Source organism: Ornithodoros turicata, unplaced genomic scaffold (assembly GCF_037126465.1).
Source record: "Ornithodoros turicata isolate Travis unplaced genomic scaffold, ASM3712646v1 Chromosome12, whole genome shotgun sequence".
Taxonomy (NCBI): domain Eukaryota; kingdom Metazoa; phylum Arthropoda; class Arachnida; order Ixodida; family Argasidae; genus Ornithodoros; species Ornithodoros turicata.
The window spans coordinates 4051934-4076384 of NW_026999301.1; the positions used below are offsets into that span (position 1 = coordinate 4051934).

General features: G+C 47.7%; 1 protein-coding gene across 1 annotated transcript; it reads right to left on the reverse strand.

Moving 5' to 3' along the window:
• Positions 1-22792: 22792 nt before the first annotated feature.
• LOC135371626 (uncharacterized) lies at positions 22793-24148 on the reverse strand. The gene is made up of 2 exons (XM_064605615.1): positions 23493-24148; positions 22793-23378 (listed from the first exon to the last, which is right to left on the reverse strand). The coding sequence occupies exons 1-2, from the start codon at positions 24146-24148 to the stop codon at positions 22793-22795; spliced, it is 1242 nt and encodes a 413-aa protein (XP_064461685.1).
• Between the last annotated feature and the right edge of the window lie 303 nt (positions 24149-24451).

The window sequence follows — 24451 nt, forward strand, 5'->3', positions numbered from 1 at the left end:
ACCCTCGTTCACCTAGTGCAGATCGAGGGGGTAGTGCAGGAAATTCTTGTGCATTTGTGCGAGACGGGACTGTGGCACTAGCATCCCTAGGAGCGTCAGACGGAAGTTGTAGGGTCCGGTCTTGGTGCCTCTTGGCGGCGGCGGTCTTGACAATACATAAAGAAAATGATGCGGGATGGCTGGATTTGCAGTTAGCACACTTTGGCTCTCTTTTATTGTTGCAGTCTGTTCTCCGGTGAGGTCCGGCGCAGATGCCACACCGTGTAGAACCTCGGCAATTTCGTGCAATATGGCCAAATCGTTGGCAGTTATAACACTGTATGGGGCCTTCTATGTACTCTTGGACTGTGAAGGTCTGAAACCCAAGGGCAATTCGGGGAGGAAGACGGATTGTAGGTTCAAAAGTCAGGATAACGCTCCGTAACGGGGTAAACACATCACTGCCATCTTCTGCTATGGAATGCCGAACCTGTCGCCGTGCAGATAAAACACCTGCGTCTTTAAGGTAGAGCACGAGGTCGTCGTTCGAATACTCTCTTGGAACATCATATATCTTGCCCATATTTCTGGCGTACAATTCGGGTATTGATGGTATCACCGGAATCCCAGCTAAGCACTTAGCAGACAAAAGGTTGCGGGCGGCTGCTTCGGACCGTACGGAGACAAAGAGAAAACCAAATCCTTTAAAGAAAAGAGAAGCTTTCTGCTCAGAAAATCAACGTTGTAAATTACGAGAAGTGCCACGCTGTTACAGTATGCGCGCGCTCATGCAATATACTATCGATAGCATGTAATAGTATAGGGAGGCAAAGCTGCAAAACCGCTCGTGCCTAATGCTCCCGCAGACAACCGTATCCAATTCAACATCTTTACATGCAGTTTGAAAAATATGCTTTATTGCTAAGTCATGTTTTTCCTGTCCCGTGGCTCCGTCACCACAGGATATATCTGTGAGTGACATAGTGATATATTTTAACACAGGCCAGTGTTACCCCTTTCGGCTTTCACTTCAGTTCGGGCCTTCTCGGCGCTGCTTCCTTCACAAATGTTATCCATAATTGATTGCAACTTTTCGCATTCAAAAAGTTACCAATTACGCGTTTCTGGCTGTGGAGAAAAAGTCGAAGAGACGTCACCACTGCTGAAAATAGAAACATAATTGCTGGAAAGCGCCACAAACACCTGACTACAAGGGCATAAAGGGAAACATTGAAATGATCAGTACAAGAATCCATATTTGCCCTGTTTGCTCCAGTATTCCGTTTTGCCCATTTATTGCCCTTGTTTCTTATACTCGAAACACGGAAATTTTTCTGCTAGTTCCCAGACTAAGAGCTCCACTATAAGAAAGATATATTATATAGAACGGTAAGGAAACAGGCGAGCTGGTGGCGGCGAACATCCATAACGAACCCCTGAGATTGAAGGGTCACATAAACGACACATCTCTTAACCACAACTAAAACTTTTCGAAAAGCGTCCATGACAAAAGTTTTATCTGTGTTTGGCATTTGTGTCTGTATAGTTTGTGTCCCCCCAAATCAGAGTTTCGTTATCGATTAAGTGTGTTATTATTAAGTGTGTGCAATACTTTCAGTACCTGTAAAGTTTGTCTTTAAGTTGGGTGTTGATTCTTCAGCCTCGCATTTGTGGGGGCGCTGGTAGCAATAGGGATGTAGCCCCTTGGGGGCACTAGTTGTTTACTGGGGATAAAAGTGCGGGCGCAGCAGGGAAGTGAGGCAGTGGCTGCCACACAGCCCGGGCGGACAGAACCTGTTCTGATGCAATGCGGTCTGGAACGTCTGACAATAAACAAGGTTGGTTGGTAGTGAACCCGTTTTTGTGGCTTTTCCCATGCGCGGTTGATGCGAGCGAGTTTGGGGTTCCGGTGGTGGTGAACGAAGGTTCCCACACATTATATACGCTAAAAAGAAGATAGGTAAAGCGCTACCAATAAAAGTTATAGCAGCACGACCCAAGATATTTTCCCATACATTCATTGTACCCCATGTAATTCGAATTATCCGGTGTGCAGTAATATCATGTGAGCCAGCTTGATATCAATCTCCGTCTGGTGTTGTTTCCACCTAAAGACACCAAGAAAGGGTAAACAGGCTTTGTTTTTCTTCTTTCTTTATTTTTTTATTTGTTGTCAAGTGTATGCAAAGGCTGAATCTGAAAGCAGTGCAATAAACGTGTATAATCAGCTTACCGAGTGAGTCTCTGGGAGGCTGGGCTTCTTTCTTTCTTTTTCTTTCTTTCTTTTCCTTTTTCTTAGTTTCGGGTTGCGAGTAAGGGAGTGACAGAGTAAAAGTGAAAGTGAGCATCGAACTGACTTGACATGCGAGAGTCACCTGGTTACACAACTTTCCGTGCGTTTGTTGGTGCACCCGTAAGATGCCTCCCTCCAAGAAACGTCAACGAAGCGAAATTTGGACTCATTTCGATAACGTGGGTGGCACAACGGAGGAGTGCAAAATATGCTTAAAGCAGTTTTCCTCGGCTGGCAATACATCTAACCTGTGGGACCACCTGAAGAGAACCCACCATCGCCTTTACATAGCACTGATAACGACGCAGGAAGCTTCAGAAGTGACAATTGATCAAAGTGTAAACGCTGGAGCATCTACATCTTCTCGGTCCGGTCCAGCGCTGTTACACGGAAGACGATCAGCGTCGATGACGACGTAGATGCTTGGACATTGGACATGCTTGGACAAGCGCGGGCACTGGACATTCGGGAGACATTCGGTGGACGATGCTCGAAGAAGCTACCCAGTCATTAAATGTTCTCTAACGAACCTGGAATTTGGCTCATTCTTACAGGCCGAGATTGACTGGTGCCCTGACCGGGATCAGCAGCAAATCAACATTGCGCAGCAGGAAAGCAGGACTGGCGGTCACCCAGGGGCAGTGGCGTCACGGGGCTGGCCCTAGCCCTTAATCAGCGGCGACGCAGGAGTGACGACGACAGACGGTCAGGATGTTGTTGACTCTCACGGATTTGGTACAAAGCAGAAGGCACGTCAACGAGTCTGGATCGGCCGCCTGCAGAAGGCATCATCCAAGGCAAAGGTCCACGTGGACACGTTTGGTGAGGCCACCTATGGTTTTCTCCGTATTGTCATGGCAGTAAAAACGCGGTCAATGACTAGCCGGGAGCAGGAAGACTTTCTGGATGGACAGGCACAGGCCGAGGGCGGTGATTCCGCGGATACCGTAACTGAAGGCGCTGATGATAGTGTGAACAGAATTCGGGAAAAGGAATTGGAGGTACAGGCGCTCCAGTTGCAACTTGAACTGGAAAGGTTGAAATTGCAGTCACGTTCATCAGGTGAGACGGGCGCCCGAGAAGCGCGACACCGGGTTGGAGAATACGCGAGTGAGTGTAGAGCCGTGTTGGCTCCCATGCCAGAATTTGATGCAATGGTTCCCGCCTGGTTCAAAAATGTTGATGTGTTGTTTGACTCGCTTGAGATCCCGTCCGCTGTGCAGGGCTGCTATTTTGCCGTTTTTGAATGAGCGGATGCGTGCGTTTATTGCGAGTCAGTCGCGTACTGGAATTTTAGCATATCCGCTCTTGAAGGATTCAATTTTGAAGGAGCTCCGGTTGACGGCGAACGAGTATAAAAGGCTGTTTTGGGTGTCCCACAAGTCGGAGAACGAATCGTGGTATCAGTTCACAACTAAGCTGGAGACCTTGTTCGAGTATTATGTGACCAGTAGGAAGGTCAGTACGTTTGATGAGCTTAAAGGGTCTCTGACCAGAACCTGGTCAATGTCTTTGTTTGTATGGATAACGAACCTACATGGTGCCTCCAAGTTACAACTGAAACGTTTCACCTCTGCGGAGCCGCCAACTATTCCAAACAAGGAGCCGAAAAGCGGTTTCGATTTCTGCCCTCAACTCGTGCGATCAGCTCAAAACTCTAGCTATTATGCAGTGGTTTTCCCATGTGTATGACGTCAAACGCCCGCGACGTTTATTGGTGGAAAGTCCACACCGGAAGTTCGGGTGGTTTCCGCAACTTCCGTATTGCTGGGTGCTTTTTCAATATGGACGCGGAAGCACAGCGGAGTCGACAAGTCAGCTTTTCAGCTACCTTTCAGCAGCTGAGAGGTACCTGCTACGTGCAGCAGAGTTTGGAGGCCTTGCTTTTGAAATGTTGAGCCGCGAATCGACTTCAGCATGAAGAGGAAGTTCCAACGACAGACTGTTAGATGAGCTTTCAGCATCCATCACGATGAAGCACATGAACAGTTTGTGTAAATTTCATGTTTGACGGCGCTGTGTAAAGGGGCCGGAGTGGTTCATTGCATAATAATGCCGAAAGAAGTCGAGTGCTTATGTTGCAAGGAGCTGCTCTTAAAGTAACATATTTCGAACTTCGAGGGCAGCACGAACCTAGCGCTCATATTCACAAGTAAGAAGCGTACGTGTCTCATGCACAATCATGCTGGTTGGTTTCAATACAAAATAGTTTTTCTGAACTTTTCGTTATTGTTCGTCACTTATTCAGAAAGTTGATTGATTGATTGATTGATGTGTTTAATGGCACAAAGGCAACAAAGGCCATAGAGCGCCAAAACCATGGTGAGCGTGTCGGAGATGATTATGGGAAAGATGATGTGAGAGAGAGTGTGTGGTAGTTAAAATCTATCTACAGGTATGAGCGATGAGATTGACGAGGATAAGAGAGAGAAGAGGATGACGACAACAAGCAAGCTAGTGTGACAATGTGTGACAAAAGTGTGACAATGAGATATTTACATGAGTTCAGTGATATTGGATAAAAGCGGAGCAATGCTTATCATCTACATCTGACTAGGAAACCCACATGTGGTCAGAAATTTAATGACGTTATCAAACGGCACAAGAGGAGTGTCACCCAGTAGAAGGGCTGGGTGGAGTGGGACATGGTATCGGTATAGTGCGGTGAAATACTGTTGGCGTTGGTGTTCGAAGTGAGGGCAGGATGCCAGTACGTGCAAGACAGTCAAGCTGTCACCGCAGTGCGCACAAGCTGGCGGATCCTGACCTCTGAGTAGGTGGTGATGCGTAAGCCATGTGTGTCCAATCCTCAATCTCGCGTAAAGAACTTCGGATGATCTGTTGATGTGTTCAGTCCGATGCGGGGGGGGGGGGGGGAAACGTGTGGCTGTGTGAGGTGTAGCTTGTTATTTTCTTCCATGTCCCACTCCTGCTGCCACTGTGTGCAGACAGCTCTCTTTAACACTGGCAGGATGTCTTGGTAGGGTAGTCCTAGAGCTGACTCCTCTTGTGCCAACGCTCGCCGAGCCTCACGGTCGGCTCGTTCATTCCCCGGGATCCCAGTGTGGCTGGGGACCCAGCAGAGACAGATTGAAAAGCCTCGGGAACAAAGTTGGGTCGCAAGCGCTCGTACTCGCTTGACGAGGTGATTCTTGCTGTCATAGAATGAAAGCAGCGCACGCACAGAGCTTAGCGAATCGGAATAAATTACTGAATTTTGAAGGTGGTTTTGTTGAATGTGCCGCAGAGCCAGGAGAATCGCGTAAAGCTCTGCGGTGAAAACTGTGGCGTTCGTGTTCAGGCGTGCCGTCATAATAGAATCACCTTCAAGGGCAACGGCCGCCACACCATTGCTTACTTTGGTCCCATCAGTGTAGATTGCATGGTGGTTCCCGAAGTTACGGTGAATCTCCAGGAATTCCTGGAGAATGACAGTGTGTGCAGTGGATTGTTTGTCAAACTGTGTCATTTTTAAATTGGATTGTATGAGATGTCTCTGCCAAGGCGCAGCATCGAGGACTGCTTGCTGCAGGGGAACGCCAAAGGGACTGAATCCCAGACGGGAACTCGCCGCCTGCACGCGAAGCGGAAACGAGGGTACAACAGAGGGCTTTGCAAGGAAGAGTCGCTCCAGAGCGGGGTTCACACTACAGTGTACAACTGGGTCATCGCACTGGCATCTGTACTTTAGCGCAGCCTTCACATGTTCAAATTGCCTCCGTCTCTCGAGCGACCATTCGTTGCCCTCAACATACAAACTCTTCACAGGGGACGTCCGGAAGGCACCGGTGGCCAGTCGGATGCCTTCATGGTGGATGGGGTCCAACACCTTCAATGCCGAAGGCCGCGCCGAGCCATACACGACACTCCCGTACTCAATTACTGATCGCACAACCGAGTCATAGACCCGCAACAGTGTGAGTGTGTCGGCTCCCCACGATCGATGGGATAAAACTTTGAGTATGTTGGAGGATTTCAGGCACTTCTGTTTTATATAGTTTATGTGTGGCACAAAAGACAGCTTCTTGTCAAACACCACCCCCAGAAATTTTTGCTCATCAGAAACTGGTAGTGTGTTGCCACCGAGGAGCAGCGAGGGCTCAGCAAATGTGCCTCGCTTCCTAGTAAAGACAACACACGCTGTCTTTTGCGCGGAAAACCTGAAGCCGTTTTCATCAGCCCACTTAGAAAGGCGGTTGATCGTGAGCTGCACCTGTCTCTCAGCTGTCGAAAGACTTGATGCTGTGTAGGAAATCTGGACATCGTCTACGTAAAGGGAGTACTGGACGCCAGGTAGGATGGCTCTCGCTATCGTGTTCATTTTCACAACAAATAGCGTAACGCTCAGCACAGACCCCTGTGGAACCCCGTTCTCTTGTACAAAGACGTTAGACAAAGTCGAGCCCAGACGGACACGAAACTTTCTATCTCTGAGGAAATTCTCGATGCACCTGTACATGCACCCCGTGATGCCACATGCGTGTAGATCTTGCAGAATCCCGAAACGCCATGTGGTATCGTACGCCTTTTCGAGATCAAAAAACACGGACACGCAGAACTGCCCTCGAGCAAAAGCCTCTCTGATTTGTGATTCTAGGTGGAGTAGGTTGTCCTGGGTGCTTCGGCCCGAACGAAAACCACTTTGGTGTTTGTCAAAGATGCCTGCCTCTTCCAAGACATATACGAGCCTTGCATTTACCATGCGCTCGAAAGTCTTCCCAAGGCAGCTGGTTAATGCGATGGGGCGATAACTAATAGCAGCAGATGGGTCTTTGCCTGGCTTGAGAACCGGAACCACTTCGGCTAGCTTCCAGGACAACGGAAGAGTTCCTTCTCTCCAGACACGGTTAAAAAAGTGGAGTAAGATTTGTTGCGACTGGGGTGTTAAATGCCGCAACATGTCATAGTGTATGCCGTCAGGGCCAGGTGCAGTGTTCTTTCTTGCTTGTAAGGCTCTCTGGAGTTCATGTGCTTTGAAGGGTATATTGTAAGGTGCTGTATCTTGTTTAGGTTGTTTAATGATGCGTTTTTCAGCAACAGTTTTGTGTGACAGGAAACGCTGGCTGTAATGCGAGGAGCTAGAGACGTGTTCGAAGTGTCCGCCAAGCACGTTAGCCTGTTCCTCCAAAGACGTACAGGGAACGCCATTCTGTGAAAGACAAGGCACTGTAAACCCTTTGTATTTCCCGGAGATCTTATTGATACGGTCCCACACAACCTTGGCTGGAGTTCGGGAGTTCAATGTACCCACAAACTCCTTCCACGAGTTGCGCTTGGCCTCCTCCCTTGTGCGTTTGGCTGCAGCACGCTTCCTTTTGTATTGGATCATGTTGTCAACTGTCGGGTATCGACGCAAACGAGCCCACGCCTTTTGTTGTTCCTTGCGCGTCCGTTTACAGTCGTCGTTCCACCAAGGCTTTGAACGCTTGGGCAGAGAGGACGACGTCTTGGATATGGATTGTGTAGCAGCATGTATTATCGTGTTTGTTATGAATTCGTTGGCCTCGTCGATACTCATGTTGTCAGTGTTGTGTAGGGTCAGGTCAGCCAGCACGCTGAACACCGCCCAGTTCGCATCCTGCAGCCTCCAGCGGGGTTTTCGCGTACACAGTACAGCATCGTCACACTGATACTCGACCCAAGTTGGAAAATGGTCACTGCCATAGGGGTTTTGGATCACGTGCCACTGCAGATCTTGTGCAATGGTCGCACTACAGATAGAAAGGTCCAATGCAGAGAATGTCCGTGTTGATGTGCTGCAGTATGTTGGTTGTGTTGTGTTCAGGAGCGTGATGGAGTGGCGGAGGAGTAAATCCTCAAGAAGTCTGCCCCTCGAGTCCAAATCTGAACATCCCCACAAACGGCTGTGTGCATTAAAATCCCCCATAATGAGGAATGGGGCTGCCACCTGGTCTAAGAGATCTTCGATATCCTGTCGCTGCACATCTGCTGCAGGAGGAAGATATATTGAGCAGAGCGTAAGTGGTGTAGAGAGATTCAATCGAACAGCCACAGCTTCCAATGTTGTTGTCAACGGCACCTCAACTGCAGCAATAGACCGGGATGTTAGAATCGCCACTCCACCTGAGGATCGCGAAACCACCGGGCGATCCCTCCTGAACATTTGGTAGTGTTGGAACGGATTTGTGTGTCCAGAGTTCAAATACGTCTCTTGGAGGCAGACGCCAATTGGCCTGTGCGCCTCCAGGAGGTCATGCACATCATCAACATTCGGAAGCACTCCCCTGCAGTTCCACTGCATGAAAATCTTTTGCGTATTCAGCATGTTTGGTGTACTTAGGGCGCTTGCACCCTGGCTGGAGGTGCCTTCGGTGACACCTTCTGCGAATGTCCTCTACCTCGACCCGGCTGTTTCCCCTTCTGTTGATCTGGGGAATTCTGAGGGGTTGGCGATGACTTCTGCGGCGTGCAGCAGTCATCGACATCCATCGACTGGGGTACGGTTTGGACCGAGCCCTCACCGCCCCCATTCCCTTCGGAAGAGGTATTGCCAGCCTGATTGGGGCTGGCGACCTCCTTGTGGCCAGCCCTTGGGCAGGCCACGTTTCCCTTGGGAGACACATGAGCTGTGTCCCCAACGTTTGTGTTGGGAGTGTTGTGTGGGGACTCAGTCTGAGTCTCCACAGATTCCCGAGGTGGCGCCACTCCCCTGCGCATAACCTCGGAGTACGAGCCCTTTCTAGAAAACGCCACCTGTGCCTTCGCTGCAGTATAAGAAAGATTCTGCTCAACTTTAACTTTCAGGATTTCGTTTTCGTCCTTCCACTGTGGGCAGGACCTGGAGTATGCTGGGTGGCTGCCACTACAGTTGATGCATTTCACGGCATTTTCACATGTTGGCGACTCGTGGTCTTTCCCCGCACACTTTGCACATGTTGCTTGTCCACGGCATGTCTGTGAGCCATGCCCAAAGCGCTGGCATTTAAAACAGCGCCTTGGGTTTGGAACGTAGTGTCGTACATTACAGTTGAAGTAACCTGCATGTATTGTAGATGGAAGAGTGTGAAGTTGGAATGATAGTACGACATGTTTTGTTGGTATTTCGTTGCCGTCTCTACGCATAATTATTCTCCGTGCACTGACCACTCCATGCTCTCTGAGACCCTCCTCAATTTCAGAGTCAGAGCACATCAGGAGCTCTTCCTCTGAAATGACACCTTTTACGATGTTCAGTGTCTTGTGCGGAGTGACCGTGACAGGTATGTCGGCAATTGCCTTCAGGGACTGGAGGGATACGCTCTGTTCCTTTTCTTGGACCTCCACCTGGATGTCGCCAGAGCGGAGCTTTCGAGCAGTGTAATTTTTGCCAATCGTCTGTTCCAGTACTTTAGCAGTTGCAAATGGAGACAGCTTTGACAATGACTTGATAGATTCATCTGCGTGTATGATAAGGACTCTAGGGAACCATGCTGGCTGTTTCTGGTAAAAAAACTCGGTTGCTGAATTATCTTCGGTGCAGCGCCTCTTCAGGCGCCGATCATGGGGGGTTTTAAGGGGTTTGTTTGCCATATGTGTTGTGTGTGTGATTCAGTGCGGAGGCCGTGCCGCCCACCACCGAGCCCAACCAGGGGACCGTGCTCCGCACGGTGGCACGTGCCCTCACACTATACCCAGGCGCAGGCGCGTAGCTCTGCACGAGGTTGACCCTTGCCGCCGCAGCGACTAAGCTGGATAGCCCTGGCCGGGCCTTCCAGGACCACCCGACTATGGGAAGCCGGGGTCAAAGCGGTGTGTTGCTTTCCCAGAGGGGCCTTAAGGGTCCTAAACATCCTCCGGGTCCACTCAACCGCCAGGGTCCCCTTTTCCCCAGACACGGGACAGCCACGCACAGCTAGGCGTGGGGGTCTCCCTCCTGCGGCGACCCAACCGTAAATGCGGGAGGGGGCTACTGCGGCTACTGCCGGGCGATGGGGGCGCCACTTTCCCGACGCCGAAAGTGCAGAAAGTGTGCAGCTGAATTAATAATCTGCGTCCTACTAGCTTTAGCTTTTTTCAAAGCTTGCGTGTCTCATACAGGAAATAGATACGTACACTACATACCAACAGTTCGTGAGATGGATGTTGCACAAACTTGAAAAAAAAAAAAAAAACAAGAGAATCGTTATACCAGTCTGCGCGTTGAACAGGATACGCAAAGCCTTTCCCACAGTAACTACTACATGCTTTAAATACCCAAGATGCTAGGTGGAAGTACGCGCTACAGGGGGTGCCCTTGCAATTTCAGCTGTAGACTAATGATGCAACTATAATACTGATCCCCCCTCCCCCCGAACTTTTTTCAACACTCCTCCATGCTTGGGATTCTGGATAAACCACTGTGCTGACCCCTGACACAAAGCACCATCTCATCAGCCTGCTCCGCCTGGTAAGAATTACATTGGGCTCTCAATTCCACCACAGACACAAATCCAATCCTGTTCTGACGCATCCTTTTGTCCACCCATTCAGTCAATGTCGTAAGTGTTGTTCGAACTCTTACTGTCTGATAGCACCCAAATAGTATTGTTGAGGCACCTCAAGTATTTTAATGATCGTTATGTGGAAGTAAATCAGACTGTTATGCAGGTTACCCTGTGTGTGACCTCGGTTCCTGCTCTCAGTCCTCCAGAAGTGCTCGCTACACAAGTTGACTATCGAAAACCTCAATCTTCCATGCATGATGCAAAAACCCCAGTTCGCTTGCTTCCTAGCCATTTATTCATTCTCAATCTTCCTTTTGTGTGCAAAGTGCACACCCAGTTCGAGTAGGATGTAGACCTTGAGGAACCAAGCTTTGTATCTTGATCTGCTCGAATACTCAAATGGGCATGTTTTAGTCAAAGATGATGTAACATGAAATGTGGTTCATATAGTTTATTGTGGCACTCAGATAATATCTTCATAATATGTCTGCATAGATTGCTCCAAAATGGCATACGTGATGCAGCGTTCTACATTATTGGACTTCTGGGAAAAATCATGATTCACCTGATACAGACGGCAGCCTTTGTAACGGTATCTGACACATTTTTAGCAGCCACTGTTTTAAAATATGCATTAAAAATGCTCCAATTATGAAAGTATCACGAGGTTCTTCATTTCATTTGTTTACTTAAAGACCCTTGGAAAGGGATTTACATACATGCGGGGGTTTTTTTATCCAAAAAAGACAAATACCAAAATGATGTACACAAAATTCGTTCACTCACCACAAAGAAATTCATTTGATCTGAAAACGATCATAGCACTTGGAAATAAATGACGATACATTTTGTTCTGATGCTATGTGGGCAGGAAGGTCATTCCAGTTTGACACCATCAGCTGGTGCGGAGAGTAGAGGAATTTTTTTGTTTGTGTAGGTGGAGCAAGTATTTTGTGCGAGTCATCAAGTCTTGGAAGTAACTTGTGAGGGGATTGACAGTAAGTGGGGTGGGGAGGAGTGTGACTGTAATATAATTTACGAAAGAATGCCAGGCCTGATACCTTTCATCTGGTAATCAAAGGAGTAAGAAAGAGTTTGGCTTTAATGGCTGAGACGCTGGAAAAAAGATGATAATCACGAGCAACAAACCGTGCGGTTCTGTACAAATTCTACTTTGTCGATTAAGAGATGTTGGGATGGCTTCCAGATTGCAGAGGCATATTCCAGTTCTTTTGAACATGGCAGTTGATGTTCTGAGACTGGAACACATAGAAAAGGCAAATACATACAAAGCATCAAGTGCCTAAGAAATGAATGCCGAAAGAAGGCAGTCACTGGAAAGGTTAGCCAGTAGTAGGACTTGAACCCACATCTTCTGTATGGCCTTCGTCGCTAATGCGCCAAAAAAACCTTAATCATCATCATCAACATCTTCTGTATTACCGATCCAGGCCCCTTACCAATTGAGGTAAGCGAACACGCCTCTCCAGTTACTTCCAAGGGTGCAGATGTACCCTAGGAATAGGTTTATGGGCAGGAGAACATTAGTCACTGTTATTATACAGGCATAGCTCTCTGTCCAGTATGATCACCACAGAGCACATTTACAGGAACTCACAGGCACAAAACTTGCATAATAAATATGAAATAACCTCAAACAGCTATTATATATAATAACTGGGACATGGAACTCCAATAGCAGATGGTCTGGCAGTACAACACAGGTAATCTTGCCATCACTTTATTTTTCCCAAAATGCAGAAAATAAATCGATAGAATTACTGCAGTGAACTGCTCAATTTTTCACCTGAGATATATTTTTAGCACTCTGTCTTTCATGTTTCAAAATACACATGCATCGAACCTGCAGAAGCTTGTGTGTGTAAGTAGAGTCACACATCTCATGTGCAACAGGCAGGTCTAAGTTGTATTGAGGTATGTCAATTCCTTACGTGTGCTCACCACCTGTAGATTCCTTTAAAGGGAACTTGTTACTAACAAAAAACCTTTTGTTAGTAACAACTTCACTCTATATGCCACATTTATAAAAGAAATTGGTCTCGTACCTGACGGACAACTGTCATGACCATTGCCAGATGTCTTCCTCTCCTGTTCCTTCCACTTCCATGAAGTCATCACCCTAACATTGTTAAAAAAAAGCCATATAAATGCGATAACTGAGATATTACCGCTACAAGCATACAGCAAATCACAACCACATAATTAAAATACACAATTGCACCGAGCTGTCCACCATTTTCACACACACACACACAAATACATAACAGAGGGGACTGTCTCTAATAACACTTCAACAAGTTTGTGTAAATCTGTTTTGAAACTGGACACAGGAAGGCCATTTCCAATCAGCTGAAAAAATTTGTTCGGAAGAGGAACAGTCTCTGCTGATTTCTGTATTTGGTCCGTAGCAGTGGAACCTTGTAAGGTGATACAGTGATAGATTTCATACCGTAATGGCAAGTGCTTGGGATGGCGCTAAAAGATCCTGAATTTTCAAGGCAATTTTGTGTAAATGTCTGATTTCCAAGTGAACGCTTTGTCTACTGTATTTTGCATGTGTTGAAGGAGCTGAGGGGCTGGATGGATGGATTGTAGTAGCACCACTGGTGGGCCTCTTTGCAACGAGGGTCCAGCACATTGCACCTGTAGACAACCTGCAGACATGGTTGTCGTATACCAGGCATAATTTCTTTCTTTTTTTGTGTACTGCAATTTTATCGTAGTTGCCCTCTGTGGTGTTTCCCCAGATTAGACAACAATAGTACAGCTTGGGGTAAACTAAGGATTTCAACTGCGTTGGTTTAGAATCCAGAACCCTTCTTTACTATGTGCAGTATGCTGCATATTATAAGGAAAACGAATAGAAGAAAACTTGTACCTGATCCCTGCCATGTATTTCCAACATTTGGTTCCACATCTTGTCCAAGGAAGTCATCAACTACATTGGTGCACACTGCTGTGACAATTATAATGTTACATCTAGACGCGGAATACACAGCTTAATTTTACATACTGTGAATGTTGCTTACTGCATGGCTGCATACTGCTATACTGCATGAATGTTGCAATTGGCATGGCTGCATTCAACAACACTCGGAATTGTACAGTAATCCTTTGATTTAGTGCGTAAACTTCAATTTTTGTTTAATCGGTATTTTGCTTTGTTGGGTAAATGTTCTCCTAACATCTGCATGCCACAACGTAATTCTCACAAGGAGAGTAATCACTGTATAAATTATACAGAAGACACTAACCTCGTTACGTCGAGATGCAACAGTCTTGGAAGATAGATTCAAAGAAAGCACTGCGGACTGCTGTAGGCGGAGGTTCTTTGTAGTGAAACTGAGGGGTCCGCCTCATAGTCTGCATTCTTCAAATACGATTGGCAAAATCCGCTGCCAACCATACCTGCCGCTGCGGTTGAACGCGCAGTATCGTACGGAACTGAATGCCCGCCGAATAATCTCGCTTTGACGACACAACCGAGGCACGTCAAATGAAGTAAGGGCTGTACCTCGATAAATTGGTCGTTGTTCCAAAAGATATAACTAAAGAAACCTTGGAAATACACACACTACGCTAACGCAGTGAAATAGCGCGCTGGATCCCGAAGGTCGTCGTAGCTCGTAGCCTCGTAGCTCCTCTTTCCAAGGATGTCGCTAATTGGATTATCGCAGTTATAAAACAGGTCGTAGATTTCGAAGTATATACATACTTTTTATTTCCAGACATTGTGACAACAGTATATCGGCGTAAAAATGTTGGTTCTTGCTGAAAGTTGTTGTTGCAGTGCTCGATCACGTGACGGCATTCTGCGCGCTGATTGCATGGGCGATTGACGTCATCCCGGTGGGATGACCAGATGAGTTTTCTATATATGTGTACGTTTTCTTGGTTTGACGCAAGGTGTGCCAGCGTCGGCGTGAACCGCGATGTTCAAAATTCGAGTTTACGAAAACTACGAGGTGTTGAGGCATGAATTTTCGTATATGAAGTTGCTTTTGTGTATTCTATCGGTAGCCACTGCGGAAAAGGCTCTCCAGCTTCTGGTCAGAGACCCTTTAAGGAACTAATGGTGTCCGATCGGCTCAAGCGGGAAATGTCAGAGGAGCTTCGTGGATATGTTTTGCAAAATGAAACACAGAAATGGCTGAAACCCCGGGATGTTGCTAAGTTGGCAGAAAATTTTGAAGAGAGCCAAAGGACGTGGAGTGGCGCACGTGGAGCCAGGTTTCAGAGCAATGGAGATCCGAGTGCACGGATGAAGCATGGAAGTACCGTATCGAATGACAATAGGAAGCCCGAGGGTTACAGGAACGACCGTTGTTACGAATGTGGGAAACTTGGGCACATGCAACGAAACTGTCCAGAAATTCATCAGGGTCGCGGAAATGATCTCCGTCAGAGGAAGAGGGGACCTAACGCGCTAGTCGCTAGGGTATCGGGTATATCGCGGTTAGCTCGAGGTTGCGAGGGTGTGCAGTGGGTGGATATTACTGTCGATGCGAATGCAGTACTGGCCAGAGTGGACTCCAGCGCGGACATCACGGTCATACGTGCGGACTACGTGTCGGATCGGGAGCCAGGCGCGGGGTGTATAACGTTGAAGGGTGCGTTCGGGTCGGTTGTTAGCGCGACATTGCAATACGTTCGTATTGAGTTGGGGCATAATAGCGGAGGACCAGGGAGACCTGTAAGGATGTTGTGCGCGGTGACGGATAAGTTAGCAGGTGATGTCGGAGCACTGATTACGCCTGAGGACTATGCTGCAATCTGCAAATTCGATGAAGAGGTTCTAAACATAAGAGCGGAAATGGGTCTTGCAAATGAAAACACCGCAGACGAGGACGGTAGTCTGGACAGCGCCGCATGCTTACCTTTAAGGCTATGTTAAAGCATGTTATCTGTAGCAACAACCGACAATGGGACTTGTACATTCCATGCATCCTGTGGGCCTACCGTGAGACACCCCACGACATGACCGGCTATTCGCCGTTCGAGCTGATGTACGGGCGCGCTCCACACGGACCACTTGCTATTTTGCGGAAGTTTTGGACAGGAGAGTGGTCGCCACCTGATGGGCTTAACATGTCAGCTGTTGAGTACTTAGATGACCTCCGAACACGGATGACAGAATCTTGGCAGGCAGCGCAAGAACACAGTAACGAGGTTCAGAGGAGGTATGTTAGCCGCTCTAATCTACGTGCTACTGAGAAGCATTTTCACGACGGGGATGCAGTGCTGGTGTTAGAAAAAGGGCTCACGGGCAAGATGAGGCCTAGGTGGAGCGGGCCAGCGACAGTCAAATCGAAGTATAGCGACAACAGTTACGCGGTTAAATTTGCAGACGGTACTGAGGGATGGATCCACGCCAACTGGCTAAAGCATTATGTTGCACGTGTGGACCACATTACTGTTATTTTTGAGGATGACCGGGACTTTGGAAATGTAGAGGACATGCCAGTCAAAGTAAATGGTGGAAATTGCATGCTAGACGTAAGGAACACAGATGGTCGACTCGACCAAAGACAGGAGCAGGAGCTACGCAAATTGTTACACGAGGAAAACGAGTGCTTCTCAGAGGATCCAGGCAGGTGCACGGTAGGGTCACATAAGATAGTACTTTGCCCAGACGCACAACTTGACGACCGGAAATCGTATCGGGTGCCCATAGCGCTGAGAGAGGAAGCAGATAAGCAGGTTGACCAACTACTGCAATGGGGTTTCATATTTCCTGTCGAAAGTAACTGCGCTCATCCAGTTGTCTGTGTAGCGAAGAAGGACGGCACAATACGTATGTGTGTAGACTATAGGAAACGAAACGCGGTGACCGAACCCGATAGGTTTCCTATGGAAGATTGCACGGAGCTTCTGTACAGCGTAGCGCGAGCCAAATTTATAACGACTTTGGACATGACCCGTGGCTACTGGCAGATCGCAATGGATCCTAAGGCCCAAAAACTAACGGCGTTTGCCACTCCTCGCGGTTTGTATGCATGGCGCGTGATGCCATTTGGGCTGCGCAATTCGGCCGCGACCTTTCAGAGGATTATGAATGAGATACTTCGAGATCACCGCGGGTATGCGGTAGCCTACATCGACGATGTGGCGGTTTACTCAAATACATGGGGGGAGCACTTACGGCACCTTACAAGCGTGCTAGAGTCAATTAAACGGGCTGGGCTAAAGATAAACCCACGGAAATGTAAGTTTACAGAGTCAGGTGAAATATTTGGGATACGTAGTTGGTGCTGGGCGGCACACGCCGGACCCTGAGAAGGTAAAGTCTATTAGAGAACTCGAGCTACCAAGAACAAAAATGGAATTACGAAGGGTGCTGGGGCTATTCAACTATTACAGGGACTACATTGATCATTTTGCAGATAAGGTAGCGAAGTTGACCGACCTTACAAAGCGGAAGGTTCCCTCGGTTATACCATGGGGGCAGGATACAAGGGACGCCTTTAGAAGCACCAGTCAATCTTGGCCTGTAAGAATTCCAGGTTCGTTAGAGAACATTTATTGACTGGGTAGCTTCTTCGAGCATCGTCCGCCGAATGCCTCCCGAATGTCCAGTGCCCGCGCTTCACAGCTCGGCACGTGCAGCCAATGTCCAAGCACCTACGTCGTCATCGACGCTGATCGACTTCCGTGTAACACCTAGTGACATCCTAGTAACCAAAATGTGACGACGCAGGAGGACACTCTCGGGGGACTCCTCGTCTCCGTCAGACAGTACCTACAAACCCCGGTCATCGAACACACAGAGGACCCGTTGGCCTATTCGAAAAGAAATAGAGACAACTTCCCAAGTCTTCACTTGTTGTCGGAGAAGTACCTGTGTATTGTGGGCACATCAGTTCCTTCAGAAAGGGTATTCTCAAACGCGGGAAACACACTGACAGCGAAGCGGAATCGACTAAACGCAAAGCGCGTTGAAAAGCTGATACTGATGGGGGTTTGTCTCTTGAAGAGTGGAAGAACGTGTGATGCATGAAAAACATTCTTCTTATGTATCTTCATTTCCAGTTGTGCGATTTTTAAAATTCTTTTCACCATGTGCATAAGTCTGATCTGTGACTTCAATAAAGACACTCGATATATCTATATATCACCCGACATATTTCATTTCGTTTTCATAGTCTGTGGCGCCTTTATGTGGCGGGCAAATGTATTGCCTCAGCACTGTATTGACCTGATGTTACATGAAGCACGTATTACATGTTTGGAGAGCCTTATAAATTACGTCACTGGCAACCTACAGTTCCGAGAACACCTTCAGCGGAATAGCAGCTGCGCAGGGCTGATGGCATGTCTTCTCGTTTTTCGACAGAAAGAAAGGGCAAGTAAACCATTTCTGTTTGTCTTTATCTCTATCAAAGACTGGTAGAAAATGCATTGTTCATTTCACCTCATTCTAATCGTGTGAATGAATCCCATGAATCATGGCAATTTTATACGTACACAACAAAAACGCTCACGATGTGTGCCCATGTCCGCCGCTTGCACGCCCAGCGTCCAACTTTTGCAAGTTACTATCGATAGTTAAAACTATCGATAGTTTCCCAGAAAAATATCGATAGTCAAATGAGTGGTCGGCTCAACTATCGATAGTACAATTGATAGCCTTTGGACGACTAGGAAGGCGTTCGTTCTCCACCGTTCCCGAATGCACGTGCGCGCTGACCCTTTCTCGTTTGTTTACAACACGCGGGGAGAGGACAACCGTGCCATGTGAGTCCCGCTGGTCGCGCGTCTGCTGTCGGCTCCGTTTGCAGGCATCGCTCGAAGCAAGGTTTTTTTTTTAGCACGAGGGTTTTTTAGCGAAGTGCTTTTTTAGATCTAATAGGCATTATTGACTAAGGGAGGATAAATTATTAATTGCACAGTGAATTACAGCATTCCGCGGAATTTCCGCGAAAAAAAAGGTGATTCTGCAGAAGATCGTCATTTCCACGAAATTTCGCGGAATCGCGGAAAGTTGGAGGCTTTAACCATCAGGGTCAAAAAACCTACCAGACATCAGGTTTGATGGTCCATCAGATGAATTTTCAATAGGGTAATAGCTGTTGTCTTTTGTTTTCAGATTACCCTTGCCCCTCTATGCTGCGTATGTATTAGTGAATGAGAGTTTGGATGTTGTTCTTAATATCAGGTTCTCTTTCAGATCATTGCTGCTACTGCTCCAGCGAGTCATCTGGTTGGGCAAGCAATGTGACGAATGCTGATTTTATGTTATCTTTCAGATCCTAACGCCCTTAGGGGTCTAACTGAAGAAAGCTTAATAGAATCATTATTACATTTATTAAATATGTAATAAAAATATTTTCTGTTGCAGAAAATGTGTACTGTCTTGTATGTTTCTTCTGTTTCAGGTGTGAAGGTTTTTCTGCTGGGGTTTTCTCCTTCACACAGATTGGCAACACAACTGGCAATCCCCAGCACTATTGGCTTTAATTAGCATTAATAAAATATTTTCATTGGCAACATAATTGGTAATCCCCAGCACCACTGGCTTTTATTGGCATTAATAAAACATTTTTCACTAGTACAAATGTGTATGTGTGTTGATTGCATGTCTTGAGGAAGAAAGTATGCTATGTTAATTGCGGTATGAAAATACTCCTCGTTCGGGGATGTAATAAATGATGTGGAAAGGGAATAAGATGTATTTTGCATGTTGATGCATGTTCAAACGCGAGAGGGAAAGCCCTCTGTGCGCGACGCGCGGCCGCGGAACGTATGGGGCGGTCTTGCAGCGCGCTCCTTCTTGGCGCAGAGTATCCTCCTCCAAATACCCTCCGATATCAGACGAGGGGAGATACCGACAGTCACCAGTATCCTTGGTTTGGATAATCCTTCCCCTTCTACTACTCTTGTCTCCACCTCCTGTTTCTTTGCAAAACAGCGACAAAACAGCTCCAGAATAATTATTTGGGGAGGCAGAAAGCTGCCGGTTTGGAGAGCGAATAGGAAAATGAGGAGATGACCTTGTTCGCAAGGAAATGAATGGAAATCAGTGGTAAGGAGGCTGCATGATAATGAGGTCACACCACTTTTAAAAGGTGAAAGTTTGTTCCAACCATCTCATGTAAAAGATGTCTGACGATGACACCAGTAAGTTTTACTTAGCTGTGTAGTTCTTTTTCTCAAGAACGTTGTCTTTCTCAGTCTGTACATCGAGTCCGGTCTTCCTTTTTGAGGATGGTAAGGAATTATAGTGAATATGAAAAGTGTTTAAAGTTGATTTCTTGTTTCAACCCCAGAGTCACTGCCACCGAGGTGAATGTGTTATCAAAATTTCATTTATTTGAAATAAATATACGAGCTTTTCAGATGATTCGGTGGAAGCAAATGAGTCAGCAGGCATGTACTAACATATGACTATGTTTGGTTACGATTAATTGCAAGTATCTTTAGGCACTACACAGGTGCCGCCACGAACCCCGGAGGTGAGTAAAGTTATAGGGTTCGATGTACTATATGTTATTAAAGGAGCATTAAAGTGGTATCTAACATGGCCAAAAACTGCTGTCATCTTGTAAAGCAGTATGTGAAAAGCATTCCCCAAAAATATTTCTGTCCAAAGTTGTTTCGCCACGGTGCAATTAATTTGGAAAATCGCTGCCGCAGTGACAGGCCGGAGCGCTCCAACTGCAGACCACACCCACTCCACGCAGTGACGTTGGTGGTAGAGAGCTCCTTATTCGTTCGTAGGAAAAACCGTCTGCTACGAACATTGCGAGGTGTTTCTTGTTCACTTCTATTCTTTATATGATTTATATCACGTTCTCTCAAAAAACAAAGCATGTATGCAGCCTGAGAAAATAAGATTACGATCACAAGAGTAATATATCCATGGCTTCTGTGCAATCTCAGGATTCACAGTGGCAGAAAGCAAGCGATGGCGGCGGTATTGTGGCGCCACCTGTTAGCCACTGAACCAACTGCGCAGTGAATACTGTCGGACAGGCTGCACACTGTCTGGAAGCACGGGGTTTTCGCTGTACAAGCGCAATTATTTTCGGGCTGCACCACTCGTTCTTCCCGTGGTGTCTGCGGTCCCAAAAAATCGTGGTTGTGTCGTGGACAGCCTTCAAACCCTCCGTTTCGGACATTACGTAGCCGGAGAACGCATGGCGTCTCCGAAGCGGTAGCAGACGCTCCGGCCTGCGCGAAGGTGCTCACCTCGATCATGTGATCGCAGGTCCACTGAGGAGCGTCCTCACCACTTGCGTCACATAGTGACGCGTGTGGTGGCGCTCATCACGAGCCTATCGTGAAGGCGAAGGAGGGTGTTTCGCGCACGGGAGGTTCGGGGAGCTATTGCAGGCGTCCCAATTTCGCTACGGTTGCACTAATTGTGAGAAAACTGTTTCCGGCTGCCTAACATTCCATACTGACCAAAAACAGAAACAAAGTTGTGGGCCTTTAGACTGTCCTTTAAAAGTAATACCCTTGTCACACGGGCATTTTCGATCCTGCTCGACCGAACCTGCTTGAACCCAATGCAGATCGGATGGTGCTACACGGCCGCTTCCAAGCAGGATCGAACTTTGATCCTGCTTGACTCAAGACAGTTCCCATAACAGGATTGAGAATTTCAACGGACGCCATTTGCATCCTCGACCCCGGTGAACTGGCATAACTTAAGACGGACATGCGCGCGAAGCTACAAATGATGCTTACATCGGTATACGATAAATTACCACTAATATCGCTGTTATATAGGAAACGCGAAATTAATGAGTTCCGTTTATTCATTTGCCTATATTCTCGACACCGCGTGACAACAGCCGGAACAGCTAATCGGCCACGCCGGATCAGTCTGTTTGGTTCGCGTATACGTTCTGTCGCAATGACTTCAAGCGGTGCTGCCTCGTCCGCACGGAATTTGTGGACTGACCAGGAGACTTCAGTTCTCATAGACATCTGGGAAGATCGTCTCGACGACCTCAGACGTCAAAAACGCAATGGCAGCGTGTAGAGGAGATGGTGGACGCAATGAGAGCTGCAGGCTTCGAACGGTCGGCGACAGAGGTTCGACATAAAATTAGGAACGTTCAGCAGTGTACCGGTACGTACTACATGATTTCTTGTTATTTATGCTGAGTGGTTTCTATCACGTGTGCGTTTGTAGCTCGAGTACCCCGCACGAAGGGTCCGATTTGTCTATAGTCGCCGCTCCTACAGAAAGTGTAATCGGAAATCTGCTCAATGCTCCCTCGTTGACCCTTCTTTCTCTTCTTTTTCGCTTTTTGTTACGCGCGTAGCACTAGTTCTGCTGAATGCATGCTGCACGTCGATTTACACCGTTTTCTTAACGCAAATTTGGAATTTTCAATGCCACTATATTTTTTGTAAGTGCTGAGTTCAAGCCCGAGAATATTCATTATGTGTGTGATGCCTATATCGATTTTTGACACTGCAAACTGCACTTCACACAAACGATTTTTGAATGCAGGAAGTACACAAAGACAGGGCAGACTACGGGGTCAGGTGCAGTTGCATGGCCCCATTTTTCAAGACTGCATAGTTTCCTGGGGACGCTGCCCATAAACGACCAGTCCCTTGTAGAAGAGGCAGGCTGTGGTGAAGGGACAACTGTGGAAATGGTACGTAGCTCACATGTAACTTTATCACTGGAACCCAAATACGTGAATTTGTAATGCATACATTATATTTACAGCTCATCAGTGGCATGGTTCACGGCAGTACGCGTGGAAGTTCGAGCAGTAGCCCTAATGTGCGAGCATCCTCCCCTTCGTACAGCGGGGAAACAGTAGACGAGGGTGGTGATAGCTCAGGAGGCAATACAGAGTGTGCCAAAGGTGGTCCTGCTGGCCAGTCCACTCCACAGATACGTCAGAGGAAACGTAGGCGGACCACTCCTCCGTCCGATTTCCAGCAGTCCTTACTCGCTGAACAAAGGATGTTGCGAGAATGTTTTGCAGAAACTCATGCCAGGGAGATGAAACTACGGGAGCGGCACCTGCAGCAACACGAAAAATTCGTTTCTGCTATTACAAGGTCCTTTGAATCGTCGTAAATAATGTGCGTTACTTCATATCTCACCTCACTGATGTTCTCCCTGTTTGTAGTAGCCAACAATTGCATCCCGCACACATGTCCCACTTGCACTTCTGGTATATGTGGCACCATTTGGCTGCTGGTACACAGAGCTTGCAACCTCGGAGTCAGAAGCCCATTGTTGCATCAGCGGCTCACTGAATGCCTCGCAGATGTTGTTCAGTACGCAACAAGTGCGAATGGCAAGTGGAGCATTGTCTAGGTCACACTCTAACCTTTTCATTGTGTATCTGAACCTCGCCTTCATTCTGCCAAATGCATTTTCTACTATCCTCCTGGCTTTTGACAGGTGGTAGTTAAACCGCCTCATGTCATCGTCAAGACGAGCCCGATGACTGAATGGCTTCACTAGGTGTGATGTCAGAGGGAATGCCTGATCGCACAGGATGAGAGGCGGCACTGCTACGCCGTTGATGGTGGCTACTGGAGCTTGGAACAGCGGCCCCTCAACACACTGTGCCAGGCTTGATCGTTGATATACGTATGCGTCATGGCAGCGTCCGGGCGATCCAACACTGATGTAAAGAAAGCGGTACCGGTGGTCCACCAGAGCAAGCAAGACGATGCTGTACCTGTAAGTGGATGCAGTAAAATTTAGTCATGTGGCCATAACAAAGGTGCTGCTTTGCCAGAAGCAGGACGTGCGAGATTTTTGCAACATGCAACGACAGATCATGTTAACTTACCAGCCCTTGCAGATGTAATAATCGGTCGCACTCTCCATCGGTGGAGAAATAGGGCAACCATCTAAAGCTCCCACCGCCTGCGGGAAGTCGCAGACAGCGCTGCACTCTTTCATATGGTCGGCCATTGTTTCAGCTGAAGGCATCTTTACCCATTCAGGCTCAAGTGTGGTGATGGCCGCCTCGCAGAACTCTCTGTAGAGAGTGTTGACCGTTGACCGTCCGATGCCAAAAAGGTGTGCGATGGACCTGTCCTCGGCAGAGGAGCACAGTTTGTACAGGCTCACCGCCACTCGCTTTTCAACCGAGATTGCCTGCCGCATGACGGTGTCCTCTCGCCGCAGGAGCGGTCCGCACATTTCCACGATATACCGGAAAGTAGTGGGTGAAACGCGGAATGACTGTCGGAAAAACTGTTCACCAAGGTACGGCAATGTGTCCTCAAACCAGCGTTCGTTTCGGTCGAACTTCCACCTCTGCCGTTGTATAGTCGGAGAATCAGCAACAGCGGCTGCAACACACAGCCCGTTGGCAAAAAGCAACTGTCTTCTGATGTGGTCCGTCCTTGCTTTTGCTGCCTCGATTTCAGTTTCCAAGTCAGCTAACGCAGCCAGCATAAATGCAATTTCCTGTTTCTGCTCGGCACACCTGGCGGGCATAACCGTACAACAACACGTAAACACCGCTGGGCGGGAGCGACTAATCTTTGCTTTTTAAACGGATACGTACTCAGACAGCGACGGTTGCGCCGCCTCTCGCGCCACAGGTCAACCATTCAATGCGCATTGAAAGCGGTCGTGTAGCAGCGTCAAAACTCGAGCGTGCTCGGGAAGTTCGATGCAGATCGAATTCGAGAAGGATCGAAATGCCCGTGTGACAGGGGTATAAATAATTATTGACACGAATCATCATCGCGAAACTTCCAGCGCAGGCACGAAACGGTACATCTCATCTCGGCGCAT

Excerpts from the sequence above, each read along its gene's own strand:
- LOC135371626 (XM_064605615.1), bottom strand. The coding sequence starts at position 24,148 with ATGCCCGCCAGGTGTGCCGAGCAGAAACAGGAAATTGCATTTATGCTG. Across the intron at positions 23,379-23,492 it reads TATTACATCTGCAAGGGCTG|GTACAGCATCGTCTTGCTTG; the intron begins GTAAGTTAACAT and ends ATCCACTTACAG.